A 27,049-nucleotide genomic window follows, 5' to 3' on the forward strand; every position below is an offset into this window, starting at 1 on the left:
CAGAACAGCGCAAACTGGCTCTAACCAGAATAGAAAGAGGAGTGGGAGGCCCCGGTGCACAACTGAGCAAGAGGACAAATACATTAGTGTCTAGTTTGAGAAACAGACGCCTCACAGGTCCTCAACTGGCAGCTTCATTAAATAGTACCCACAAAACACCAGTCTCAATGTCAACAGTGAAGAGGCGACTCCAGGATGCTGACCTTCTAGGCAGAGTTGCAAAGAAAAAGTCATATCTCAGACTGGCCAATAAAAATAAAAGATGAAGATGGGCAGTCTGAGATACAACTCTACGTTGGGGCCTCCCACTCCTCTTTCTATTCTGTTTCCAGCTACAATAGCCATTTACAACGTCTACACTGTATTTCTGATCAATTTGATGTTGTTTTAAATGGACAAAAACATTGCTTTTCTTTCGAAAACAAGGACATTTCTAAGTGACCCCAAACTTTTGAACGATAGTGTACTTATATAGTGCACTATATAGGGAATAGTAGTACCACTTTGGACAGACTATTTCAGAGGCGATCCTGCATTAAGAAGCGAGGCGGTCGGTGTTTTGACAATGGAAGAAGTAGTTCTCGCCTTTTAAAAGGATTAGAGAGAGAGAGGTGGGCGAGAGAGAGAGAGAGAGAGAGAGAGAGAGAGAGAGAGAGAGAGAGAGAGGTGGGCGAGAGAGAGAGAGAGCGCGAGAGAGAAAGGAGGGGTAGAGAGAGAAGTGGGGTAGAGAGAGAAGTGGGGTAGAGAGAAATAACATTTACACTTAACATTTCATTCAACTCCTACTAAAAAAAAAAAAACAGAGAAGACGATTGGTTTATTTGACTGCTTCATGCCCCATGATGAGACTCTAGGGCCCTGTTCCAATACTAAAGAAATGCATAGTTCCTTCCTACCCATAGTTCCTTCCTACCCATAGTTCCTTCCTACCCATAGTTCCTTCCTACCCATCTTCCTTGAAATAATCACAGATCTGAATTGGTGGAAGTAATAGAACCTTGCTTTTCTAACCACTTGTAGATCTTCGCTCCTCAAAATAAGGTATGAACGCTACTGACGTATTCTAACAGTGTCCTCCATGTTGATCGATAGTGTACCACTTCCTGTGTGTGCCAAATGGCACTCTATCCCTTTTATAGTGCACTACTTTTGACCAGGGCCCATAAAAGTAGTGCACTATAAAAGGGAATAGGGTAATATTTGGGACGTATACCTCATACCTGCACAAACCTGTCTGTCCATCAAAAAAGCAGAAAAACTAAAATGGAGCAATCTTTTTCCTCTCTCATCCTTCCTTCCTTCCTTCCTTCCTTCCTTCCTTCCTTCCTTCCTTCCTTCCTTCCTTCCTTCCTTCCTCTGTGTGTACACTAACCGTGTAAGCGCTTGTAAAAAGGCAGCGGGGCCCTGGTACTTCAGATGCAGTACAGACAGACGACGTGGCTACTGCAGACAGAGCACTACTTCTGATATGGCAACAGAGTCAACAGAAAGACGACTTCTTCTTGGTTTAGTCAGTTCCATCTAGGCATTTTGATTCCGGAGCCGAGGGGTTGTCTTGAGTCTCCCAGGGCGCTCTGTCCGAAACGGCACCCTATTCCCCACGTAGTGCACTATTTTTAACCAGAGCCTTATGGGACTCCCTATCAGTTCTGTTCAAAAGTAGTGCACTACATAGGGAATAGGGTGCCGTTTCAGAGCTCCAGTTTACAAGATAAACTTCCCAATGAAGAATCCGATGAAGATGGCTGCTATGACAACGAGGAGAGAGGGAAGGGAGGTCGTCTGTTGCATCATGGAGGAGGAGGAGGAGCCAGTCTGGTTTGATGCCATGTGGTCAGAACGCTGGGCAGCCCTTCTCATTCTAACACCGTCGTCCTTGGATGGGTAGAAAGAGGAGACAGGAGAAAAAGGAGAGAGGAGAGAGGAGGGGTAGAGAGAGAGGAGGGCCAGAGAGAGAGAGAGAGAGAGAGAGAGAGAGACAGAGAGAGAGAGAGAGGGCCAGAGAGAGAGAGACAGAGAGAGAGAGAGAGAGGGCCAGAGAGAGAGAGAGAGAGAGAGAGAGAGAGAGAGAGAGAGAGGCCAGAGAGAGAGAGAGAGAGAGAGAGAGAGAGAGAGAGAGAGAGAGAGAGAGAGAGAGGGCCAGAGAGAGAGAGAGAGGCCAGAGAGAGAGAGAGAGAGGAGAGAGGGCCAGAGAGAGAGAGGCCAGAGAGAGAGAGAGGGCCAGAGAGAGAGAGAGAGAGAGGGCCAGAGAGAGAGAGAGAGAGAGGCAGAGAGAGAGAGAGAGGGCCAGAGAGAGAGAGAGAGGCCAGAGAGAGAGAGAGAGAGGGCCAGAGAGAGAGAGAGAGAGGGCCAGAGAGAGAGAGAGAGAGAGGGCCAGAGAGAGAGAGAGAGAGGCCAGAGAGAGAGAGAGAGAGGGCCAGAGAGAGAGAGAGAGAGAGAGAGAGAGAGAGAGAGAGAGAGAGAGGGCCAGAGAGAGAGGAGGGCCAGAGAGAGAGGGGGGCCAGAGAGAGAGGGGGGCCAGAGAGAGAGGGGGGGAAGTGGAGAGAAGAGAGAAGGGGGAGAAGGGAGAGAGAGGAGAGTGATAGGAGATAGTGAGACAACGAGAAAGGAGGGTTACAAGTAAAGTAGAAATACACAATGTTAAATGGCAACAGAAATAACGTGGTTATTAGTACTTATTTAATATTAAAACAGCTGATATTCCAGAGAAGCGAAACACCAGAAACCCATTTAAGCCAATATGGAGTAAACTGATCTCTTAAGACGAGCTCCTGGAAAACACACCAATAATCAACATGTAGCATGAACTGTTTCCATACATAGACTGTCACATTAGGTGGCTCAGAGAGCAAGGCATGAAGTGACACAAACTGCTCTGTGTTCTGCACCAGCAGAGGACCTGAGCTACTTCTCCCTGACATCCTAGTCATCCACCTTGGTGGAAACGACTTGGGATACACCAAGGAGAAGGCACTGGTGTGGTCATCCAAATGTTTCCCGGGACGGTGAAAGAGGAGAGAGGAGAAAGAGAGGAGAAAGAGGAGAGAGGAATAGAGGGAGATAAAGAGAGTGGGGGAAAGAGGAGGGAGGAGAGATGGGTGAGGGGGGAGAGAGGAGAAAAAGGAGAGGGAAAGAAGAGAGAGAGGAGAGCGAGAAAGAAAGAGGAGAGAGCGAGAGACGAGAGGGGGAGAAAGAAAGTGGGAAAGAGAGAAAGGAGAGATGGGGAAAGAGGAGAGAGGGAGCGAGAAAGATAGGGAAGAGAGAGGAGGGGGATGCACATATCAAACACTGCACAACACAAGAAAAAAAAAAGATCAAACAAGAAAATAGTTGTAGTAGTTCTCTACAGAAAACGTTTAACTGCTGCTTCTTCTGTTTAGTTTCCCCTTTAAATACTATGTACCGACTAACCCTTAGTTGCTAACAGTTCAAATCAGTCTGTTCTCCTAAGTCCGTTTTTCCCATTTCAGCCTGCAGTCTTGTTCATCTATGACCCTAAACCTGTAGTTATCAGTTACCAATAAAACGTCACATTACGGTGCAAGGCAGGGCGACCCACAGCTCCGCTACATACCGTTTTCAAGGGATTGGTGAATAAATTTAACTATTTGGTTTTAATATCGTCACTACACATTTCTGATTATTCCACATTTAGCTCCATCACAATTATACAGCAAGTAACTGTTATGCTTTTCATGATCAGTAAACATCAAGTGATCGTGTATTTTCAGATAATTGAGGGTAGCCTATACATCTGGCTTTTGGAAAGAGTTTGACGTCGGCAAGTCCTCGTCCTGGTAAAGTTGTCATCACCACTATAGTATAGATGGCAAGCAAATCAAACAACATTTAGCCATCTAGTTTATCCCCTGCAAGTTAGCTTGTTAACTAGCCATATTGATGTGATCTGTTATTAGAAGGTTTGAATCCTAAGCAACCTGCATTCATATTGTTTTCAGTACAATAGACCCACATAGCTACTGTGCACATATTGGTTCACATCCCCGTTAGTGAGCGTTTCTCCTTTGCCAACATAATCCATCCATCTGTCAGGTGGATTATCAAGAAGATGATTAAACAGCATGATCATTACACAGGTGCACCTTGTGCTGGGGACAATAAAAAGGCCACTAAAATGTGCCGTTTTGTCACACAACGCCACAGATGTCTCAAGTTGAGGGAGCGTGAAATTGGCATGCTAAATGCAGGAATGTCCACCAGAGCTGTTGCCAGATAATTAAATGTTCATTTATCTACCATAAGCCGCCTCCAACTTTGTTTTAGAGAATTTGGCAGTATTTAAAAATGGACAGTCTGTTGTTGTCTATCTTGCTTGGTTGGTTACAAAACAGTCTAAAAACAGTTGGTGTGTTGAAAACATTCACATAGCTAACCATGTTGGCAAGCATGGTGTTGTTTTCTTTTGCCTGCGCAAAGGTCGCGCAAGCAATGATGTTGGTGTCATTTTAACCTGGGTGCACCCGCACCCCCTGGCTACTTTTTACTTGGATGGGAACACATTGAAAAGTAACTTGACACTGTTAGTCAGAGAAAATCTGGCGTATAATGACAAGAAAATGTCATTGACAGAGGGAGCGTGCTGAATTAATGCATAAGGTAAGGGCTGTAAAGTTAGCTAGCTACATTGCTAAGCAAGATAGGTTGACTAGTGTATGGAGTAACTTTAACTTTAGATGAGCAATGCCCATTGCATGTATTATACATTAGCAGTGTGACAGGTTCCCAAAGTTTTGGTGTTGACTATTAACTTTACTTAGCTAGCTAGCTGTGCTTTGTGGAAAAATGTGGGAGAAAGTCAACATGGGCGGCAGGTAGCTTAGTGGTTAAGAGCGTAGTGCCAGTAACCGAAAGGTCGCAGGTTCTAATCCCTGAGCCGACTAGGTGAAAAATCTCTCGATGTGCCCTTGAGCAAGGCACTTAACCCTAATTGCTCCTGTAAGTCGCTCTGGATAAGAGCGTCTGCTAAATGACAAAAAAAACAACAACAAAAAAAAAACATTGAGTTGTGCTGGTGCATCGCAATCTGTCCATACAGCTAATGTTAACCCCTTGTCGGCTTGAAGCTAGCTAGCTAACGTTACTGGCTCACGTTAGTTAGCTAGCTAACGTTACTGGCTCACGTTAGTTAGCTAGCTAACTGGCAATAGTAGCGAAGGACGTTCGCCATCTTATTTATGCTTATTTGTTTGTGCTCTGATTACATGAAAGTGTCAAAGCCAACAGTTTACACAGCCAGTTACACAGCCATGTGAAAAACCTTTCATAGCAAAATCTAGCTAGCTTTTTATTGTAGCCTCTCATCCGACTGGTGTTCGCTAGCTACTAGCGCTGTTGCTGTGCAACCCAAGTGTTTGGTCCGGTTTTAGAACTCAAGAGATTTGGCTGAAAATATGTTAGCATGCTACAAAAAGGTAGCACCTCGTTGGTTTTTAAAATGGACAGAAATGAGCATGTGAGAGCGATAAATTATATATTTAATCAAAACTGTTGCCCCCTACAATTTTATTCAGTCTGAAAAGGTGGCAAGTCTAACGGTCACTTTATGGACGATGTAGTCTCGTTCTTACCCGATGCCAAGATATTGAGCTAGGTAGGGGCAAGAAATTGTATATCTTTTTTTTTTTAAATCCAGTATGTGGTTCTCGGTAACGGTTGGACGGCGCATGACGAGGGGCGTGGGAGTGGGTTGTGTTCGTCCAATCAAGTTGATTTACAAATGTTCATTGACATTGGTGTCACATTGGCTTAGATATGGTTTGAATTTAACGTCGAGCTTCAACCAATGCTATCGCCCCAACAATAATAATGTGACTAACCTCGAGTTGTCGGTTAAGCTTGTGGATCCATCTGTGCCTCTAAACGATGAGTTGTCTGTTCTGTCAGTTTCCCCATCTCAGCCTGCAGTCTCCTGTTTACCTAGTAACCTCGTTGCTAACAGTTAAATTAGTCCTCTAGTTAATAAGTACGTTTACCTACACACTTATAATTCGATATTAAACTGATTGTGTCAGAAGGCCGAGTATGGCAACAGTCACGTAAACACCTTACTCTGCTCATCTTTAAAAATCGGCGTTAAGTCAAAATGGAAGTGAACATACGGCAATTAAAACCTGCTTTTCTGAGAAATCTTTCTAATTAGCAGAAAGCTCATTGGGCGCGCCAGCAGCGTATCTGATCTGCGCATGTGCCAAGCCTCCCTCTTGTGCGTGAGTGAAGTGAGTTCGGAAAAACCGACATTATGAATCTTAGAAATAGTTTTCACATGTCCGAACTCAGAATCAAATAGGCTTCGCAAACAATAACATGGTCGCTTGTGGGAGAACGTTCATTTGGATGGAAACAGGATTATTAGGGAAATCATTATTCTTGCAAAAGCATGTAAACGTTTTAAACAACTATTATATTAAATCTGACCATCAACAATCGTATTATCGTGTGCATGTAACCATACTGTCTACCTCTAGCAGTCTCTACGGCAGAGATAACCTCCTCTGGCAGTCTCTACGGCAGAGATAACCTCCTCTGGCAGTCTCTACGGCAGAGATAACCTCCTCTGGCAGTCTCTACGGCAGAGATAACCTCCTCTGGCAGTCTCTACGGCAGAGATAACCTCCTCTGGCAGTCTCTACGGCAGAGATAACCTCCTCCGGCAGTCTCTACGGCAGAGATAACCTCCTCCGGCAGTCTCTACGGCAGAGATAACCTCCTCTGGCAGTCTCTACGGCAGAGATAACCTCGAGGCCTTACCTTGAGTTGTAGGTTCTCGTTGGTCAGCTTGTCCATCTCAGCTCGCAGTCTCTTGCACTCCCCCGTTAGTTTCTTCATCTCGGAGTCGTCCATCGAGGCGCTGATGGTCTTAGCTGCTGTTACCACGGGACCGTCCACCGCCTTGGACAAGTTCAGCACAGGGGCTGCCGCTTTGCTGCTGGCATCCACCTCATTCTGGATGGAGGGACAACGGAGAGAGAAACCACTAAGGTCACGTCCCAAATGACACCCTTATATATTTAAGCGCACTACTTTTGACCAGGGCTTCAAAAAGGGGCTCTAGTCACAAGTAGTGCACTATATAGGGAATAGGGTGCCATTTGCAGACATGGAGAACGTTAAAAAGAAAAACCACTAAACAAAAACCCAGCAGTGTCCTTAGCCAGATCTGTTTGTGCTGTCTGGCCAACTAGTGACCATTTGAGTTGGCCAGACAGCACAAACAGATCTGGGACCAGGCTAATGTGTCCTGGTCTGGTGCTGAGGACAGGAGGTTAGGACACTGTCCAGACTAGACCTGGGGTTCAAACAGTACTTGTTTTTCCCCCCTAAGTCCTTTATCTGATGCTGACTTGAGTTTGCCTGGCTGCAATATAACCATCGAAATAATCCCACAAATGCAAACACCAAACATCTGGGCAGGCTCAAATCAAATATATTTTTTTAAATGAAAGATAACAAGTACTGTTGTTCAATGTGTTTACGTCGCATTTTCAACTCTACCGATAGTTTTGTCCGAAAAACTGTTGCATTAAATAGCAAATGTGGCTCTTCTGGTGCTCTCCAGCCAACAGCAGGCAGATACAAGGTGTCCATTTGGTGGAGGCAGGCGTCTTTGCATTACATTATTTTGAACTTTTAGATTTGTATCATTTTCATTTAGATAGAATTTAGATTTAGCCACATGACAATGATTATAAGATATGAAGACGTTATCATAATTGAAATGTGCATATGAAAGTGATAACAGGCACGCAGACTGGTAGAAATGTTTAACCCTCGCTCGCGCTCTCTCCAAAAACACAAATGGTGGCATTTGGTTATGTTGAGATGGTAAACGTGGTAAGCTCTCAAGACTTCTCTACCTCCCTCCCGCTCTCCCTCCGTTCCTCTCCCTCCCTCCCCCTCCCGCTCTCCCTCCGTTCCTCCCTCCCCCTCCCGCTCTCCCTCCGTTCGTTCCTCCCCCTCCGTTCGTTCTTCCCCCTCCGTCCTCCATCCGTCTTCCCCCTCCCTCCCCGCTCCCTCCGTTCTTCTCTGTTCCTCCCCCTCCCTCCCGCTCTCCCTCCGTTCCTCTCCCTCCCTCCCGCTCTCCCTCCGTTCCTCTCCCTCCCTCTCCCGCTCTCCCTCCGTTCCTCTCCCTCCCCCTCCGTACCTCTCCCTCCCTCTCCCGCTCTCCCTCCGTTCCTCTCCCTCCCCTCCCTCCGTTCCTCCCCCTCCCTCTCTCCCTCAGTTCCTCTCCATCCGTTCCACCCCCCTCCTTCCCCCCCTCCCTCCATTCCTCCCCCGTTCCTCCCCCCCCCTCCCTCCCCCTCCCTCCATCCCCCTCTCCCTCCGTTCCTCCCCCTCCCTCCGTGCGTTGGAGCAGCAGCAGGACTTACCACTTTATTGTTTTCAGAAGGCTGGTCAAATACACATCTCAGCTTGGAATCCATGAGATCATCTGGTTTTGCATCTTTCCACTGGAAGAGGGGAGGGGAGGAATACATACGCATGTTATTCATCAGACTAAACTACTAGCAGCTGAACTCTATATACACACCCCATCTCTCTCTCTCTTGCACACAGACACACACACAGACAGACAGACAGACAGACAGACCATGGCGGGTGGAGGAGAAATCTTGCAACAAACTATTCCATTATCATTCAACTATTCAGCTCTTAGCCAATCATTGAAGCTCTGTAGATATCTTCCCTGTACTTGTTGTCACTGTGATGTTGTGTGGGGAGATAAACTGCAGTAGAGGAGAGATTCAGAGAATGGGCTTGGTTTTGACAGAGGATTGCTGCCCTCTGCTGGACTAGAGGGGAAACTACCACGACTGTTGCTGCCCTCTGCTGGACTAGAGGGGAAACTACCACGACTGTTGCTGCCCTCTGCTGGACTAGAGGGGAAACTACCACGACTGGGTTAAGTCATAGATAACACAGTGAGGTGTAAGATCGAAGTCAGTACCACTACTTTTTTTCTTTCTTCCCCTCTAAATCAGGGACCGATTTAAACCTGGGACACCAGCTGGGTGCACTTAATTATCAGGTAACAAACACAAAACCAGCAGTAGTCCAGACCTCGTAGGGGCGGCAGGTGGCTTAGTGGTTAAGAGCGTTGTGCCAGTAAACGAAAGGTCGCTGGTTCTAATCCCCGAGCCGACTAGGAGAAAAATCTGTCGATGTGCCCTTGAGCAAGGCACTTAACCCTACTTGCTCCTGTAAAGTCGCTCTGGATAAGAGCGTCTGCTAAATGACAAATGTAAAATGTAATTAGAATACACTTGATGTGGCAGATCACGACAGTAACAAGTTAGAACCACTCACCATTGCATCCATCTCGGCAACATTGGGAGGAGCAAAGATGCTCTGGACCATGAATTTGTGTTTGCTTTTCTCATTGGGGTCGTAGTCAAAGGGCTGGAGCATTACTGGAATAGATTGAAAACAAACTCGTCTGCAAAAAAACAATCAAAAGAGTGCTTGATTTACACTATAAGTAATCCGTTTTTTTGTGTGTTTTTTTTAACTACTACAACTATAAACAGGGATTGACATAAAAACTATAAATTGAAGAAGAAATAGAGAAAGAGAGAGAGGAGAGTGAGAGACTTGCGCAGCAGGTCAAATAATGATACACAGACTAACTAGATGACCAACTCAAAACATAGTGTAGTTTGGCTGCTTCTCGCTAGTTAGCTATTTAGCTATTAGCATGTGTTAATGTCACTCATGTCTGATGTTTTAAAATAACTTTCGACCATATAATCCCAAACGGCCAACAAGCAGTTGATTAAACCAGTGCTGCACACACCGGTTGTTAAACAGTCTCAAGAGCTCAACATTGGCTAGGATTCTCCTCTATTCAATACTGGCCATGTATTTCTGACAAAGTTAAAAAAAAAAATATATATATATATATCAGAATAGCCTAATTGACAAGTAGCTCGTACGCTGTCAAGATCTCCCTGGAACACTTAATATTTTAACCTTCCAAATAGATCAACATCTCAGTTAGCTACCTCGCCCCACCTTAGCCATTGATCGATCCCTGGTTCATTGAATGAGGGAATTATTTTATAAAAAGACATAAAAAGTATTTGGTTGTAATTGTAATGTTGCATGGTGGTCTGGAGAGATACTGGGCGTGCAGGGAGGCCAACCGTCCTCCAGGAGAGATACTGGGCGTGCAGGGAGGCCAACCGTCCTCCAGGAGAGATACTGGGGCGTGCAGGGAGGCCAACCGTCCTCCAGGAGAGATACTGGGCGTGCAGGGAGGCCAACCGTCCTCCAGGAGAGATACTGGGCGTGCAGGGGAGGCCAACCGTCCTCCAGGAGAGATACTGGGGCGTGCAGGGAGGCCAACCGTCCTCCAGGAGAGATACTGGGCGTGCAGGGAGGCCAACCGTCCTCCAGGAGAGATACTGGGCGTGCAGGGAGGCCAACCGTCCTCCAGGAGAGATACTGGGCGTGCAGGGAGGCCAACCGTCCTCCAAGAGAGTCCAGGAGAGATACTGGGTGTGCAGGCTTTTACTCCAGCCCTGCTCTAACACACCCACATTGTCAAAAATCCGCTGCTCAACAGGACCTTGATTAGCTGACACGTGTGTTTGAGCAGGGTTGGATCAAAAGCCTGCACGCCCGGTATCTCTCCAGATGAAAGGTTGATGGACCACATGCGTTTTATACAGCAGCCTCTCAGATCAGTATTTTACTTTGTGTGGGGGGGGGTTAAGTGCCTTGCTCAAGGACACAACGGCAGGAGATATAATACATGGGATCAGAGAGCAGCAGCCTTCCATTGTCAACACCAGTGACAATAATGAAGGTTATTTTATGAAGTGGTTCCTTGCATCATTACAACACAACTTTTTGGCCTGTGACTTGAGCTTTCAGACAAAAAAAACCCAAAATCTGGAGGGAAAAGTGGCTAAAAGAAAAAGTGAATGTCAATCCCTGTATAAGCTAAAGGACTAGTCCTGGCTGCACTAAAAAGCACTTGATCCTCCATTGAACATGTTTTTTTAGACCAGGACAAGCTAACCTAGTACAGTTTAGATGCCGTTCATACTTCAGGACACCATCAGATAATAAATTAATGAATAATGGTTTCCCCAGTTCGGGACTACTGACCGCGAGTTGGGAAGACTGGGCGTTACAGTCCAAGTTTATCGCATGGGGGATGTCATGCAATATTATTCCAACACTACGTAATTCCAGCCCGAGAGTCCCATTCTCTGAGCGGTTGCTGGTAGGGATGTGACAAATGGACAGCTTTGCTTAACGTTTAAAAAAAACAGCCACTTTATTGGTTTTCCATTTTTAAAACCCATAAGAAAACAAATCTAGAATCCCACGCAGAATAATGGTCCTATTACGTATGCGTGAGCGCTCGGGCCGGCCAACAAAGTTCTATCTACCGCAGCCTTCTACCTTTAAAAGCATCTCGGCTACGGCTTGTTTGTTTACACTACAATTTGTTTGTTTGTTTGTTTGTTTGTAAGGGTACACTACGGCTTTTTAAACACTAGACCCGCCTTTACCCTCCCAGGTGCATAATCAACCCGCAACATCAGCACCAAGGTGTGATAAATAGTGAAATAAATTGTAAACCATGAATTGCATGAATAAATATTTGTGGAAATATATCCATGTAAAAAAAATATAACAGTTATTGGTTTAGACACTGATATACGTTCTGTATAATTCTACAAAGTCCTAGTGTAAAAATGTATGGCTATAGCCTATTTTCAGTAAAGCAGCGCCAATCATCAATGAATACATTCTACACGCAACAGACCGAAGACAGAAGACACACTCGAAGTTAGCGAAAGAGCAGGCACTGGGATTTTTATTTTGCGGAGGGAAATAAAAATATAACGTTTTTCCCGTTAGCGATTTTTCTAAACATTAAGGATACCAATTTAAAAAACGTTCACACCCCCTAGTAACTGGACTCACCAGAGATGGTGACGGTAGCACCGGCATCGATGATGCCGCTGTTTGGCCGTACGCAGTATCTCCTGGGAGCTGTGGTCTTCACTTTGAAACATACTCTTCCATCAGATGGGTTCTTTAGCTTCAGGTTGGTGGTGACTACATCAGTGAAGGGACCTGGCGGGGGGGAGAAAGCGAGGGAGAGGGAGAGAGAGAAAGCGAGAGGGTGAACATGTGCTTCCAGTGTAGCACCGAGGGGAGCTGAACACAATTGGATAACGCATCCATCCATCCATCCATCCATACATCCATGCCACAATTTCAAAGATTTTACTGAGTTACAGTTCATATAAGGAAATCAGCCAACTGAAATAAATTCATTAGGCCGTGATCTGTGGATTTCACATGACTGGGAATACAGCTCTGCATCGGTTGATCACAGATACCTTAAGAAAAAGATAAAGGTGTGGATCAGAAAACTAATCATTATCTGGTGTGACCACCTTTTGCCTCATGTAGCGTGACATCTCCTTCGCATAGAGTTGATCAGGCTGTTGATTGTGGCCCTGTGGAATGTTGTCCCACCACGCTTCAATGGCTGTACGAAGTTGCTGGATATCGGCGGAAACTGGAACACGCCGTCGTACACGTCAACCCAGAGCTTCCCAAACATGCTCAATGGGTGACGTTTCATGGAAGAACTGGGACATTTTCAGCTTCCAGGAACTGTGTACAGATCCATGCGACATAGGGCCGGCCGTTCATTATCATGCTGAAACATGAGGTGATGGCGGCGGATGAATGACATGACAATGGGCCTCAGGATCTCATCACGGTATCTCTGTGCATTCAAATTGCCATCGATAAAATGCAATTGAGTTCATTGTCTGTAGCTTATGCCTTCCAATACCATAACCCCACAATGGGGAACTCTGTTCACAACGTTGACATCAGCAAACCGCTCGCCCACACATCATCATGCAGGTGGGTCTGCGATTGTGAGACCAGTGGGACTTACTGCGAAATTCTCTTTAACGACGTTGGCTTATGGTAGAGAAATTAGCATTCAATTCTCTGGCAACAGCCCTGGTGGACATTCCTGCAGTCAGCATGTCAATTGCACGCTCCCTCAAAATTTGAGACATCTGTGGCATTGTGTTGTGTGACAAAACTGCACATTTTAGAGTGGCTTTTGTCCCCAGCACAAGGTGCACCTGTGTAATGATCAGCTTCTTGATATGAAGAATAAAAAGCCATTGCTTAAAGAAAAGACTCCCCAAACATATGGAAGAAGGTACTCTGGTCAGATGAGACTAAAATTGAGCTTTTTGGCCATCAAGGAAAACGCTATGTCTGGCGCAAACCCAACACCTCTCATCACCCAGAGAACACCATCTGCACAGTGAAGCATGGTGGTGGCAGCATCATGCTGTGGGGATGTTTTTCATTGGCAGGGCCTGGGAAACTGGTCAATTGAAGGAATGATGGATGGCGCTAAATACAGGGAAATTCTTGAGGGAAACCTGTTTCAGTCTTCCAGAGATTTGAGACTGGGACGGAGGTTCACCTTCCAGCAGGACAATGACCCTAAGCATACTGCTAAAGCAACACTTGAGCGGTTTAAGGGGAAACATTTAAATGTCTTGGAATGGCCTAGTCAAAGCCCAGACCTCAATCCAATTGAGAATCTGTGGTATGACTTAGATTGCTGTACACCAGTGGAACCCATCCAACTTGAAGGAGCTGGAGCAGTTTTGCCCTGGAATGGGCAAAAATCCCAGTGGCTAGATGTGCCAAGCTTATAGAGACATTGTTAGATTAATTTGGATTTTAAGAATAATGACTAAAGAATTTCACCCCAAATACAGTATAAATGTTAGAATTATCATGTAGTGTCAACCCACTAACAGAAGGGGCGTTACTAACCATTCAAGGGGGAAGGCGGGAACTGTTTAAGAAAGCCACCTAAAGGTGGGAGGAGCATAGTGTCTTTGTTTGTCAAGGAGTATAAAAAACAGGATATTTGTGTTTTTGAGGAGAGCTCTCCATGAATAAATTTACTGATAATTACTTGTGGATTGTGGACCTTGAATCATTGATGATTAAAACCAGAGCTTTACAACCTCTGGTAATGATTCAAGCTTAGGTCGAATTAGAGATAGAAATTCACATGACAGATTGGTCCTTCTGAGCGGAGCTTAATACATCTTTATCGTTCTAGAGACACCGAAGTCCGTGCACGGCCGGGTGAATGCATCCGTGAAGAATAGTCCTGGCCTTCGACGTTAAGGTTAATAAACAGGCCGGTGATTACTCTTTATGAACGATAAAGACGTTAACAAGTTTGAAAAAGCATTTTAATCCAGACTGCGAGGAAAAGGTCAGTAATTTTTATTCATGGATTTTGGTAAAATGAGTTGAACTTAGTTACCAAAGTCAAAGAAGGTAATAATTATTACGACAGGGAGGGTCCGCAATTGATCCTAGAGGTAAATAGCTATTACAAAAAAAAACTAGTCCGAAATGACATGGTAGTGAATTGCAATCACAAATGTAAACTAAGTTAATATTGTCATTGTACGAATTGCAATGTTCAGTATAAACAGGGAAATAATTATCATCGTATGAGAGGGATATGTCGGGAGTTCTATATGCGACTGGGCATTTGCTAGAACTTTGCAAACAAGTTTAACAGATGATAAGGTCGTATATGTGTGAGACTTAATCCCTCGGGAGACGTGATTATTATTTCAGGGGTGGAGGAAAAAATAAGTCGCGTGAGGAAAATTGGGTAACTTACTCTTTTCATGAAACCGGAGTTTTAAATAGAAACTCTGGGTTAGGGGTTAAATAATGTTAAAGGGTTAATTACAAAAGCAAGAGGCGCACTAAGAGATTAGCTCCTACGAAAATAATTCGGGAGTGAATTATTTAAAAAACAAAAATGGGGGGAGGGATTTCTTATTGTTCCGCCATGGGAAAGACATCTTCTAAACAAGTCCGAGAATTAACGGGAGATGAGAGAAATATGTTTTATGGGTCCATTTGGGAGAAGAGGTATGGATTTATTGGGCATCTCGATGTTGCAAAGTTAGAAAATATGATTACGCAAATGCATATCAACTGTGGAGCAAATGTTAAAAAACAGCGAAAGGAGGGGCTAGAGACAGCGAGTGTGTTTTTTTTAAGCGCGAAAATGCTTTAACGGGGACAAAGGAATATTTAACTATCGTGACTGCAGGGGAAAAGGAGGATGACAGTCAATATTTTGGGTTCGAACAAATGTTTGAAAAAATGATTCGTGTCAATTAAGAATTGGCTAAAAACACCACAAAGCGATTATTTGAGAGGTACCTATAAAGTCCAACGATGTGGTCCTCTGTAGCCCAGCTGGTAGAGCACGGCGCTTGTAACGCCAAGGTAGTGGGTTCGATCCCCGGGACCACCCATAATAAAAAATTTATGCACGCATGACTGTAAGTCGCTTTGGATGGAAGCGTCTGCTAGATGGCATATTATTATGCATGTGTCTGGACTTTCGCACTCAAACGTAGACGTACGTAATGAGTGAGAAGGTGGAGAATATTTGCATTTTTGGTCAGTTGGCAGACGCTCTAATCCGGAGCGACTTGAAAAACCAATAGAGAGTTGAATTGAACTATTCTGTTGTGTTGGGCATTTGAATGGCATAAGGTGAAATATGTGTGTATGAGGAAATTCAACGGCGGGTATGAATGATAACCGGATACTACTTAGTATTTGGTTGGTTAAATGCTAAATAAAAGAGTTGAGGCGTGGTTATGGGGTAACTAGGAAGACGCACTTATTCAATAGAGAATGGGTGGAGAGAGAGTTTTTACGTGTATTAAAAGTTGCATAAGATAACTAGTAGTATTCTAAATAATCTATGAAAATATGTTACAAGTACGAATGAAATTATTTCCTAAGAAGGTAGATTGTAGGGAAGTTTCCTGCGCCTCCCCCATAATGTAGGAAAGAGCAGGAGAGGGGGGGGAGTGAGAGACAGGAAAATACAAATAATTGGAAAATTTTAAAACGATAATTTATTTTCGTTACAAGGAAGCAAGTGGCATTGGCTGTTGTGCTGGGGGAATAGCGCCAGCCTGTGGTGGGTTCTGGATTTGTTATAAATACATTTATATTTTAAACTAAAATGAATAGACTACAATTGGAACATCAGAAAAAGGACAATATAATTCGTAATAGTTATTATAATTATTATTGATAGTTATTGCAGTTATTATTATCCTGAGAGGCGCAGTGGTCTAAGGCACTGCATCGCAGGGCTAACTGTGCCACTAGAGATCCTGGTTCGGATCCAGGCTCTGTCGCAGCCGACAGCGACCGGGAGACTCATGGGCGGCGCACAGTTGGCCCAGCGTCGTCCAGGGTAGGGGGTAAAATGGCAGGCAGGGATGGAGCTCAGTTGATAGAGCATGGTGTTTGCAACGCCAGGGTTATGGGTTCGATTCCCACGGGGGGAGGCCAGTAAAAAAATAAATAAAGATTAAAATAATAAAAATGTATTCACTAGGTTGCTCTGGATAGGAGCGTCTGCTGGGTGACTAGAATGTAAATGTATTATCATTGATTCAGTAATGATAGGAGGGAAGTAGCGATAGAGCTGTGAGGGTTGAGTTGAGGACAAGGAGAATGATTTGTGGCTCTGGTTGGCGGGAAAAAGGAGAGGCAGAGACAGACTTAGAGAGACAGAGGAAGTTAGAGAGGGAGAGAATACAAGAAAAAGAGAGAAGGAAACTGTTTAGGTTTGAAAAACAAGCAGGCTGAGAGAGATTTTACTAGGGGGTGGATCAAATAATTGATAATGGATCATTTGAATGAGATCACATGTAGCAGATTTAGAGTAATCAATTAAATAATCATTGTATACTCGAGGAATTTTGAGGGATTTTATGAAGTTAGGCAGTATTTAGGTCATAAGAGGGAGCTACCAAATTAAGTTGAGCCTAACTATCTTTGATTGTTATTTTTCAATTGGGTTTTTCAAATAAAATAAAAACACACCCAGCATGATGTTTATAAAGGGTTGTTATGTTGAATTTAGGGAATTTTCAACAGTTCATAGGTGGTGTTTACTATGCTGTGGGATGGAACGGTTTATTGGGTGATATTTGAAACTAAATTCATGGAATAAGCTGCAGTAATCAGAAGAATGTACAATCTAAGGCGAGACAACTATTGCCTAGATCATTGATTTAGCAATAGGGTCAGGTAGATAAGGACTAGAAAAAATTTTTTGGATGAAGAATGATGAGCTTTTTGGTAAGGATAGACTGCTGTAAAGCTTGGGTCGTCATTAGGTACTGCATACGGGTAAATTAAGTGATCTTATCTATGGGAAGGCAATGGCAGCCCATGGTAAAATCATTTGGAACTCTGAGGAGGAAGAACAGGTTATGTTGTTGCTCTCTTCCCAAACAGTCTTAGCTTTTAATAAATATATCAGGGATGTTACCCAAATGGTAGAGAGTAAAGAGGGATGACATTGGTCGTGGTTTAAAGATGATGGGGTTTTTTTGGTGGGCTATTAGAGATAACTGGGTTAATCACGAACATAGAGGTTTTTATTCTTTGTTGCTAGGCAGAATACTTAAGTGACCTAAAAAATGGACTTGTCATGTCCAACAATCAGTCTTCAGGTCAAGCCCGGGAGAGCCGGGTAGAACAGAGGTTGAACTAAACATAAGTGTTTTTACAAGATAAGAGATTGTTTGATTGGATTACTAATTGATTCTGAACTGAATGAAAGTCGAATTTAGCCGCCATAAAGACAAAAGGAAGTGGGAGGAGCAATAAAGAAGCAAAAAGAATCTAAAGAATGAAAGGCATGGCAATTGGTTGATAAATAACCTAAGGGAATGTTTAGGAAGGTGGAAAAAATTGACACATAAGCAGAACTATGTGTCAAGAGGGGGGAAGAGGCTAATTGTATTAGATAATATACGAAGGAGAGGACAAAATACTTAAAAAAAAAAAAAATGTTTAGATAGTCTAAAAAGAGAATGCAGTCAGAAATTGTTACATTAATCTGAACATGTGTGAAGATAGTTTATTAACCACACCCGTATGTCAGAAGTTTTGTGCCCCACAGGTGAACTAAAGGAGAAGGTGACCCACTATCTAACCAGGTGACTGGTGAGCATCCAGTCACTAGAAGGAAAACTGGAAGCAGGCCTGTTGGGAAGGGCCCTATCAGGTTATGTTGGTCACCGCCTTGGCCATTAGAATAGCAGAGAGAGGAACCTGGGTCCATGTTACCCACTGCAAGAAGGTAAGACCACATACAAGCACCGCTTTGCACACGCAGAGTTGACGAGCGGAACTGCGCCACAGGGTGCGGGGGTCACCTCTGTCAACGAAGATCTCCTACCCAGACCTATCATCACTGTAGTGTGTTCCTAGGGTGTGAGTATGGGGTGGTACCGAGCAGAAGGACTCAAGACAGGAGAGGGTTGGCGGTTTTTGGGAATATGGGTGACCCTGAGCTGCATCATAGTCTCGGCAATAGTCGTGGTAGGTCAAAATCCACCACCACCTCGCACCAATTACGCTATGGCCTTACAACATTTTTAAGAAATAAAGGGAAGCGACCCGACATACTGACCGTCAAGGGCGAGTGATCTACAAAATAGGAGTCAGAGAGGGGTGGGGAGTAAGATTCAAAATTAGGATTAGGGATCTTATCAGAGCGGATAAGCAAGCAACAGGGGATTATAAAATCCCGTTGTATTTATGTTCAGCTCCCTCGGCAGATTGTTCCTGGGCTCAGGTATTTAGATATACTGGGGGACGGAGATATGAGACGGGGGGGCTGGACGTCCAGATGGAGGATAAGAAGGTATAACGACATCCCCACGGAAATGGTAGTAACAATAGTAAAAGTCACTAAAGAGGACATGAGAATAACTTACTGGGCTGGCGCGGACGTATACGGACGGGATACTTGTCTAAGATTATATTTGATGGAGTCAAAAGATATAGAGGGAGCAGGTACTGTCATTAATCCATTAATGACAATAGACCGAGTAAATCAGTCAAGGGATGACGGAGTCAATTCGACTAACCCGTCCACTATGAAATATTTTCTCCTCCAAGAATGGAACAATGGGGAAGTGGAGGGGGTCCCTGATGAGAATCTCTGGTTAAAGTGGATGAAATACACCGCTAGGGCCTTGGGGGAGACCAATTGTTATGCATGCTCCATTGGGCGACCAGCAATGTTGACCGCCCCAATGCCAAAGGCAATGTTTCCCTGTGTATTAGACCTGGGGTCCAATCAAAAAGAGCCAAATTGCACAGGGATTGGGCTGGCAAAATTGACATACTCGGCCAGCCCACCTAGATTCACTTTAACTCCTGGCGAATACCAGTGTTACAGACATAGAAATGGCACCCGTAACTTGGGTGATTTTGATGGCTGTAAGGAGATAATTAATGTGACTGATTTAGATAAGGAAGGAAGGGAAAAAGATTAAGAACCTAACCATCCCTCTGACTGATGTGTGGTGGGCATGCACTAAACAGGGAGCATTCGGCAGACATTACCAGAGGGATGGGTGGGTACTTGTGTACCAGTATTGTTGGTCCAACCTGTAAGAATTAGTCATCAAAGACCAGTGACAGGAAGAATAATTAGGAGAAAAATAAATAAGTCAGGAAGGAAATAGCCCAATTTGGATAGATGGTATCGGCATCCCCAGGGGTGTTCCAGGCGAATACAAAGCTATAAATCAAACATGGGAGAGTTTTACTACAACATTTTTCTGGTGGGTGACAAACAAAAATATGGATTGGATAAATTATATCTATTACAACCAACAGCGATTTATTGACAAGACTAGTGATGCAGTAAAGGGGATCTCTGGGCGATTATCCGCCATCCCGCTCATAACTTAGTAGAGGTTGGGTCTAGATCAGGCAGAAAGGGCCGGTGTCTATAGAAAGATAAGCCATTGTTGCATATTTATCCCTAACAACACCACACCGGATGGGACAGTCACCAGAGCTCTTACAGAGTTAACTGCACTAAGTGAAGGATGAACTGAACTCAGAAGTTAGTACATTGTGGATAGGGTGGTTTGATTAAATATTTGGTAAATGGAAAACCCTAGCAGCCACCATCTTAGGAGCGATCAGTGTTTGTATGGGTATTCTTGTATTATGTGGTTGTTGTCTTGTTCCCTGTGTCCGAGGATTGGTGAGTCAGGCGTTGGTGAAATGCAGTATCTAAACAATGATGAGAGATGGACTGACTCCGGACTCTGACCAGGGGAATGTGAAAAACAATCCTCCAGGCTTGGTGGATGACGAGGATTTGGACCCTGAAAGACCGCAATTGGATGAAATGTTTATTAGTTCTGATGTGATCTCTGAGATTAATCATGCTTGTAAAATACATTTATCCTGAATGTGGGAATATTTAGTCAAAGGGGTGGATTGTTAGATTAATTTGGATTTTAAGAATAATGACTAAAGAATTTCACCCCAAATACAGTATAAATGTTAGAATTATCATGTAGTGTCAACCCACTAACAGAGGGGGCGTTACTAACCATTCAAGGGGGGAGGCGGGAACTGTTTAAGAAAGCCACCTAAAGGTGGGAGGAGCATAGTGTCTTTGTTTGTCAAGGAGTATAAAAAACAGGATATTTGTGTTTTTGAGCAGAGCTCTCCATGAATAAATTTACCGATAATTACTTGTGGATTGTGGACCTTGAATCATTGATGATTAAAACCAGAGCTTTACAACCTCTGGTAATGATTCAAGCTTAGGTTGAATTAGAGATAGAAATTCACATGACAGACATACCCCAAGAGACTTGCAGCTGTAATTGCTGCAAACGGTGGCTCTACAAAGTATTGACTTTGGCAATCAAATAGTAACTGAAAGCAATCAGATTACGTTACTGAGTTAGGGGGAAACTCGTAACGTAATCAGGTAAGCCAGTTGAGAACAAGTTCTCATTTACAACTGCGACCTGGCCAAGATAAAGCAAAGCAGTGCGATAAAAACAACACAGAGTTACATATGGGGTAAACAAAACGTACAGTCAATAACACAATAGAAAATCTATATACAGTGTGTGCAAATGTAGTAAGTTATGGAGGTAAGGCAATAAATAGGCCATAGTGCAAAATAATTACAATTTAGTATTAACACTGGAATGATAGATGTGCAAGAGATGTGCAAATAGAGATACTGGGGTACAAATGAGCAAAATAAATAACAATATGGGGCTGAGGTAGTTGGGTGGGCTAATTACAGATGGGCTGTGTACAGGTGCAGTGATCGGTAAGCTGCTCTGACAACTGATGCTTAAAGTTAGTGAGGGAGATAAGTGTCTCCAGCTTCAGAGATTTTTGAAGTTCGTTCCAGTCATTTGCAACAGAGAACTGGAAGGAATGGCGGCCAAAGGAGGTGTTGGCTTTGGGGATAACCAGTGAGATATACCTGCTGGAACGCATACTACGGGTGGGTGTTGCTATGGTGACCAATGAGCTAAGATAAGACGGGGATTTGCCTAGCAGTGATTTATAGATGACCTAGAGCCAGTGGGTTTGGCGACGAATATGTAGTGAGGGCCAGCCAACAAGAGCGTACAGGTCACAATGGTGGGTAGTATATGGGGCTTTGGTGACAAAACGGATGGCACTGTGATAGACTACATCCAATTTGCTGAGCAAAGTGTTGGAAGCTATTTTGTAAATGACATCGCCGAAGTCAAGGATCGGTAGGATAGTCAGTTTTACGAGGGCATGTTTAGCAGCATGAGGGAAGGAGGCTTTTTTGCGAAATAGGAAGCCGATTCTAGATTTAACTTTGGATTGGAGATTCTTAATGTGAGTCTGGAAGGAGAGTTTACAGTCTAACCAGATACCTAGGTATTTGTAGTTGTCCACATACTCTAGGTCAGACCCGCCGAGAGTAGTGATTCTAGTCGGGTGGGCGGGTGCAAGCAGCGTTCGATTGAAGAGCATGCATTTAGTTTTACTAGCATTTAAGAGCAGTTGGAGGCCACGGAAGGAGTGTTGTATGGCATTGAAGCTCGTTTGGAGGTTTGTTAACACAGTGTCCAATGAAGGGCCAGATGTATACAAAATGGTGTCGTCTGCGTAGAGGTGGATCTGAGAGTCACCAGCAGCAAGAGTGACATCATTGATATACACAGAGAATAGGGTCGGCCCGAGAATTGAACCCTTACGTTACTGAGTTTGGGTAAAGTGACCTACCCAACCCTGGTGATAAGACATCCCTCCCGACAGACAAGCAAAAACTCTTTACATAAACGTTGCAGAAGCCTACACCTAAACATTAGCGATTTGACATGCTTTACGGGTTGAAAACAAGATGATTTTTCAGTCTGATCAACTGTAGGCTACTGATAATACATCGCTGCATGTCCCTCTGGGTAAACAAAGTGGTAACGTTGTGTAGTTATAGCCCATTTGTTTGTGTTGGGTGGGAAAAAAATTAAGCTTTGTTATTGTTTCAACTGCGGATTGAAGCTTTAAAAAGGTGTAAATGGATTCGATACCAGCACACCAACAGCTGACTGTAAACAGGCCACTCCATTCGTTACCAGCACACCAACAGCTGACTGTAAACAGGCCACTCCATTCGATACCAGCACACCAACAGCTGACTGTAAACAGGCCACTCCATTCGTTACCAGCACACCAACAGCTGACTGTAAACAGGCCACTCCATTCGATACCAGCACACCAACAGCTGACTGTAAACAGGCCACTCCATTCGATACCAGCACACCAACAGCTGGCTGTAAACAGGCCACTCCATTCGTTACCAGCACACCAACAGCTGACTGTAAACAGGCCACTCCATTCGATACCAGCACACCAACAGCTGACTGTAAACAGGCCACTCCATTCGATACCAGCACACCAACAGCTGACTAAACAGGCCACTCCATTCGTTACCAGCACACCAACAGCTGACTGTAAACAGGCCACTCCATTCGTTACCAGCACACCAACAGCTGACTGTAAACAGGCCACTCCATTCGATACCAGCACACCAACAGCTGACTGTAAACAGGCCACTCCATTCGATACCAGCACACCAACAGCTGACTGTAAACAGGCCACTCCATTCGATACCAGCACACCAACAGCTGACTAAACAGGCCACTCCATTCGATACCAGCTGACTGTAAACAGGCCACTCCATTCGATACCAGCACACCAACAGCTGACTAAACAGGCCACTCCATTCGATACCAGCACACCAACAGCTGACTGTAAACAGGCCACTCCATTCGTTACCAGCACACCAACAGCTGACTGTAAACAGGCCACTCCATTCGATACCAGCACACCAACAGCTGACTGTAAACAGGCCACTCCATTCGATACCAGCACACCAACAGCTGACTGTAAACAGGCCACTCCATTCGTTACCAGCACACCAACAGCTGACTGTAAACAGGCCACTCCATTCGTTACCAGCACACCAACAGCTGACTGTAAACAGGCCACTCCATTCGATACCAGCACACCAACAGCTGACTAAACAGGCCACTCCATTCGTTACCAGCACACCAACAGCTGACTAAACAGGCCACTCCATTCGTTACCAGCACACCAACAGCTGACTGTAAACAGGCCACTCCATTCGATACCAGCACACCAACAGCTGACTGTAAACAGGCCACTCCATTCGTTACCAGCACACCAACAGCTGACTGTAAACAGGCCACTCCATTCGATACCAGCACACCAACAGCTGACTGTAAACAGGCCACTCCATTCGTTACCAGCACACCAACAGCTGACTGTAAACAGGCCACTCCATTCGATACCAGCACACCAACAGCTGACTGTAAACAGGCCACTCCATTCGATACCAGCACACCAACAGCTGACTGTAAACAGGCCACTCCATTCGATACCAGCACACCAACAGCTGACTAAACAGGCCACTCCATTCGTCACCAGCACACCAACAGCTGACTAAACAGGCCACTCCATTCGTTACCAGCACACCAACAGCTGACTAAACAGGCCACTCCATTCGATACCAGCACACCAACAGCTGGCTGTAAACAGGCCACTCCATTCGATACCAGCACACCAACAGCTGACTGTAAACAGGCCACTCCATTCGATACCAGCACACCAACAGCTGGCTGTAAACAGGCCACTCCATTCGATACCAGCACACCAACAGCTGACTAAACAGGCCACTCCATTCGATGCCCAGCACACCAACAGCTGGCTGTAAACAGGCCACTCCATTCGATACCAGCACACCAACAGCTGACTGTAAACAGGCCACTCCATTCGATACCAGCACACCAACAGCTGGCTGTAAACAGGCCACTCCATTCGATACCAGCACACCAACAGCTGACTAAACAGGCCACTCCATTCGTTACCAGCACACCAACAGCTGGCTGTAAACAGGCCACTCCATTCGATACCAGCACACCAACAGCTGACTGTAAACAGGCCACTCCATTCGTTACCAGCACACCAACAGCTGACTGTAAACAGGCCACTCCATTCGTTACCAGCACACCAACAGCTGACTGTAAACAGGCCACTCCATTCGTTACCAGCACACCAACAGCTGACTGTAAACAGGCCACTGTGCTACAAGCAAAATCATCATAATAAATTAAACCAATTTAAGGTTCCCTTAGCTCAGCTAATAACATCTGGAGAGGAGATCCCATGTCCTCCATATTGGAGATTTAAGGTCTCAGGCAGCCCAATTCTGATTTTTTTGCCACTAATTTGTCTTTTGATCAATCAGATCAGATCTTTTGCCAATGAATTGGTCTGCCTGTGTAAACGCAGCCTTTGTGATCTGATTGGTTGACTCAGGTTGACTGACTCCAGTAAAAATGTTAGCTCCAAATCATTAGCCTGCTGCTGCGTGTCCCTCTTGGTGACAGCTAGTCTGCTGTTTCCTGTTAGGCCCTTAACCAGTCAGCATGGTCCCGACCCGGTCCAGCTTTAACCAGTCAGCATGGTCCCAACACGGTCCAGCTTTAACCAGTCAGCATGGTCCCGACCCGGTCCAGCTTTAACCAGTCAGCATGGTCCCAACCCGGTCCAGCTTTAACCAGTCAGCATGGTCCCGACCCGGTCCAGCTTTAACCAGTCAGCATGGTCCCGACCCGGTCCAGCTTTAACCAGTCAGCATGGTCCCAACACGGTCCAGCTTTAACCAGTCAGCATGGTCCCAACCGGTCCAGCTTTAACCAGTCAGCATGGTCCAGCTTTAACCAGTCAGCATGGTCCCAACCCGGTCCAGCTTTAACCAGTCAGCATGGTCCCAACCCGGTCCAGCTTTAACCAGTCAGCATGGTCCCAACCCGGTCCAGCTTAACCAGTCAGCATGGTCCCAACCCGGTCCAGCTTTAACCAGTCAGCATGGTCCCAACCCGGTCCAGCTTTAACCAGTCAGCATGGTCCCAACCCGGTCCAGCTTTAACCAGTCAGCATGGTCCCAACCCGGTCCAGCTTTAACCAGTCAGCATGGTCCAACCTCCAGCTTTAACCAGTCAGCATGGTCCCAACCCGGTCCAGCTTTAACCAGTCAGCATGGTCCCAACCCGGTCCAGCTTTAACCAGTCAGCATGGTCCCAACCCGGTCCAGCTTTAACCAGTCAGCATGGTCCCAACCCGGTCCAGCTTTAACCAGTCAGCATGGTCCAGCTTTAACCAGTCAGCATGGTCCCAACCCGGTCCAGCTTTAACCAGTCAGCATGGTCCCAACCCGGTCCAGCTTTAACCAGTCAGCATGGTCCAGCTTTAACCAGTCAGCATGGTCCCAACCCGGTCCAGCTTTAACCAGTCAGCATGGTCCCAACCCGGTCCAGCTTTAACCAGTCAGCATGGTCCCAACCCGGTCCAGCTTTAACCAGTCAGCATGGTCCAGCTTTAACCAGTCAGCATGGTCCCAACCCGGTCCAGCTTTAACCAGTCAGCATGGTCCTAACGCGGTCCAGCTTTAACCAGTCAGCATGGTCCAGCTTTAACCAGTCAGCATGGTCCCAACCCGGTCCAGCTTTAACCAGTCAGCATGGTCCCAACCCGGTCCAGCTTTAACCAGTCAGCATGGTCCCAACCCGGTCCAGCTTTAACCAGTCAGCATGGTCCCAACCCGGTCCAGCTTTAACCAGTCAGCATGGTCCCGACCCGGTCCAGCTTTAACCAGTCAGCATGGTCCCAACACGGTCCAGCTTTAACCAGTCAGCATGGTCCCACAGCTTTAACCAGTCAGCATGGTCCCAACCCGGTCCAGCTTTAACCAGTCAGCATGGTCCCAACCCGGTCCAGCTTTAACCAGTCAGCATGGTCCCAACCCGGTCCAGCTTTAACCAGTCAGCATGGTCCCAACCCGGTCCAGCTTTAACCAGTCAGCATGGTCCCAACCCGGTCCAGCTTTAACCAGTCAGCATGGTCCCAACCCGGTCCAGCTTTAACCAGTCAGCATGGTCCCAACCCGGTCCAGCTTTAACCAGTCAGCATGGTCCAGCTTTAACCAGTCAGCATGGTCCCAACCCGGTCCAGCTTTAACCAGTCAGCATGGTCCCAACCCGGTCCAGCTTTAACCAGTCAGCATGGTCCTAACCGTCAGCTTAACCAGTCAGCATGGTCCGAGCATGGTCCCAACCCGGTCCAGCTTTAACCAGTCAGCATGGTCCAGCTTTAACCAGTGAGCATGGTCCCAACCCGGTCCAGCTTTAACCCGGTCCAGCTTTAACCAGTCAGCATGGTCCCAACCCGGTCCAGCTTTAACCAGTCAGCATGGTCCCGACACGGTCCAGCTTTGATGGGGTGATGTTCCATCATGTTGTCAACACAGCTGGAGGCCAAGTCAAATTCCACCAAACTCAATCAGATGAATTAGTGGTTAGTTAGATCTGCACAGATGAATGGACGTTGTTGTGTACCCGTTTTCCCTGCTGATAGGTTTACGGCGGCATGTTTTGCTGTGACCTGGCTTGACGATAACACCGTTTCAGATCAGATGATATACTGAAAGACTGGGTCTATGTCTGTCATTGCACCAAACATCCTGACTCACTCAAGAAACATGGTT

The 27,049-nt window shown here is 45.5% G+C and overlaps 1 protein-coding gene across 1 annotated transcript in view; it reads right to left on the minus strand.

Annotated features, from left to right (window-relative positions):
* Window positions 1-802: 802 nt before the first annotated feature.
* The window catches only part of LOC121535708 (vesicle-associated membrane protein-associated protein A-like), a 32,979-nt gene continuing 6,732 nt past the window's right edge, over window positions 803-27,049 (minus strand). The window contains exons 2-6 of the mRNA XM_045205928.1: window positions 11,959-12,111; window positions 9,325-9,428; window positions 8,388-8,468; window positions 6,769-6,963; window positions 803-1,875 (exon numbers count right to left, since the gene is read on the minus strand). Of these exons, the coding sequence (XP_045061863.1) occupies window positions 1,705-1,875; window positions 6,769-6,963; window positions 8,388-8,468; window positions 9,325-9,428; window positions 11,959-12,111 (704 nt within the window). The 3' untranslated portion in view covers window positions 803-1,704. The remainder of the gene's footprint in view (window positions 1,876-6,768; window positions 6,964-8,387; window positions 8,469-9,324; window positions 9,429-11,958; window positions 12,112-27,049) is intronic.

The sequence above is a fragment of the Coregonus clupeaformis genome, chromosome 21 (assembly GCF_020615455.1).
Source record: "Coregonus clupeaformis isolate EN_2021a chromosome 21, ASM2061545v1, whole genome shotgun sequence".
Classification (NCBI taxonomy): Eukaryota; Metazoa; Chordata; class Actinopteri; order Salmoniformes; family Salmonidae; genus Coregonus; species Coregonus clupeaformis.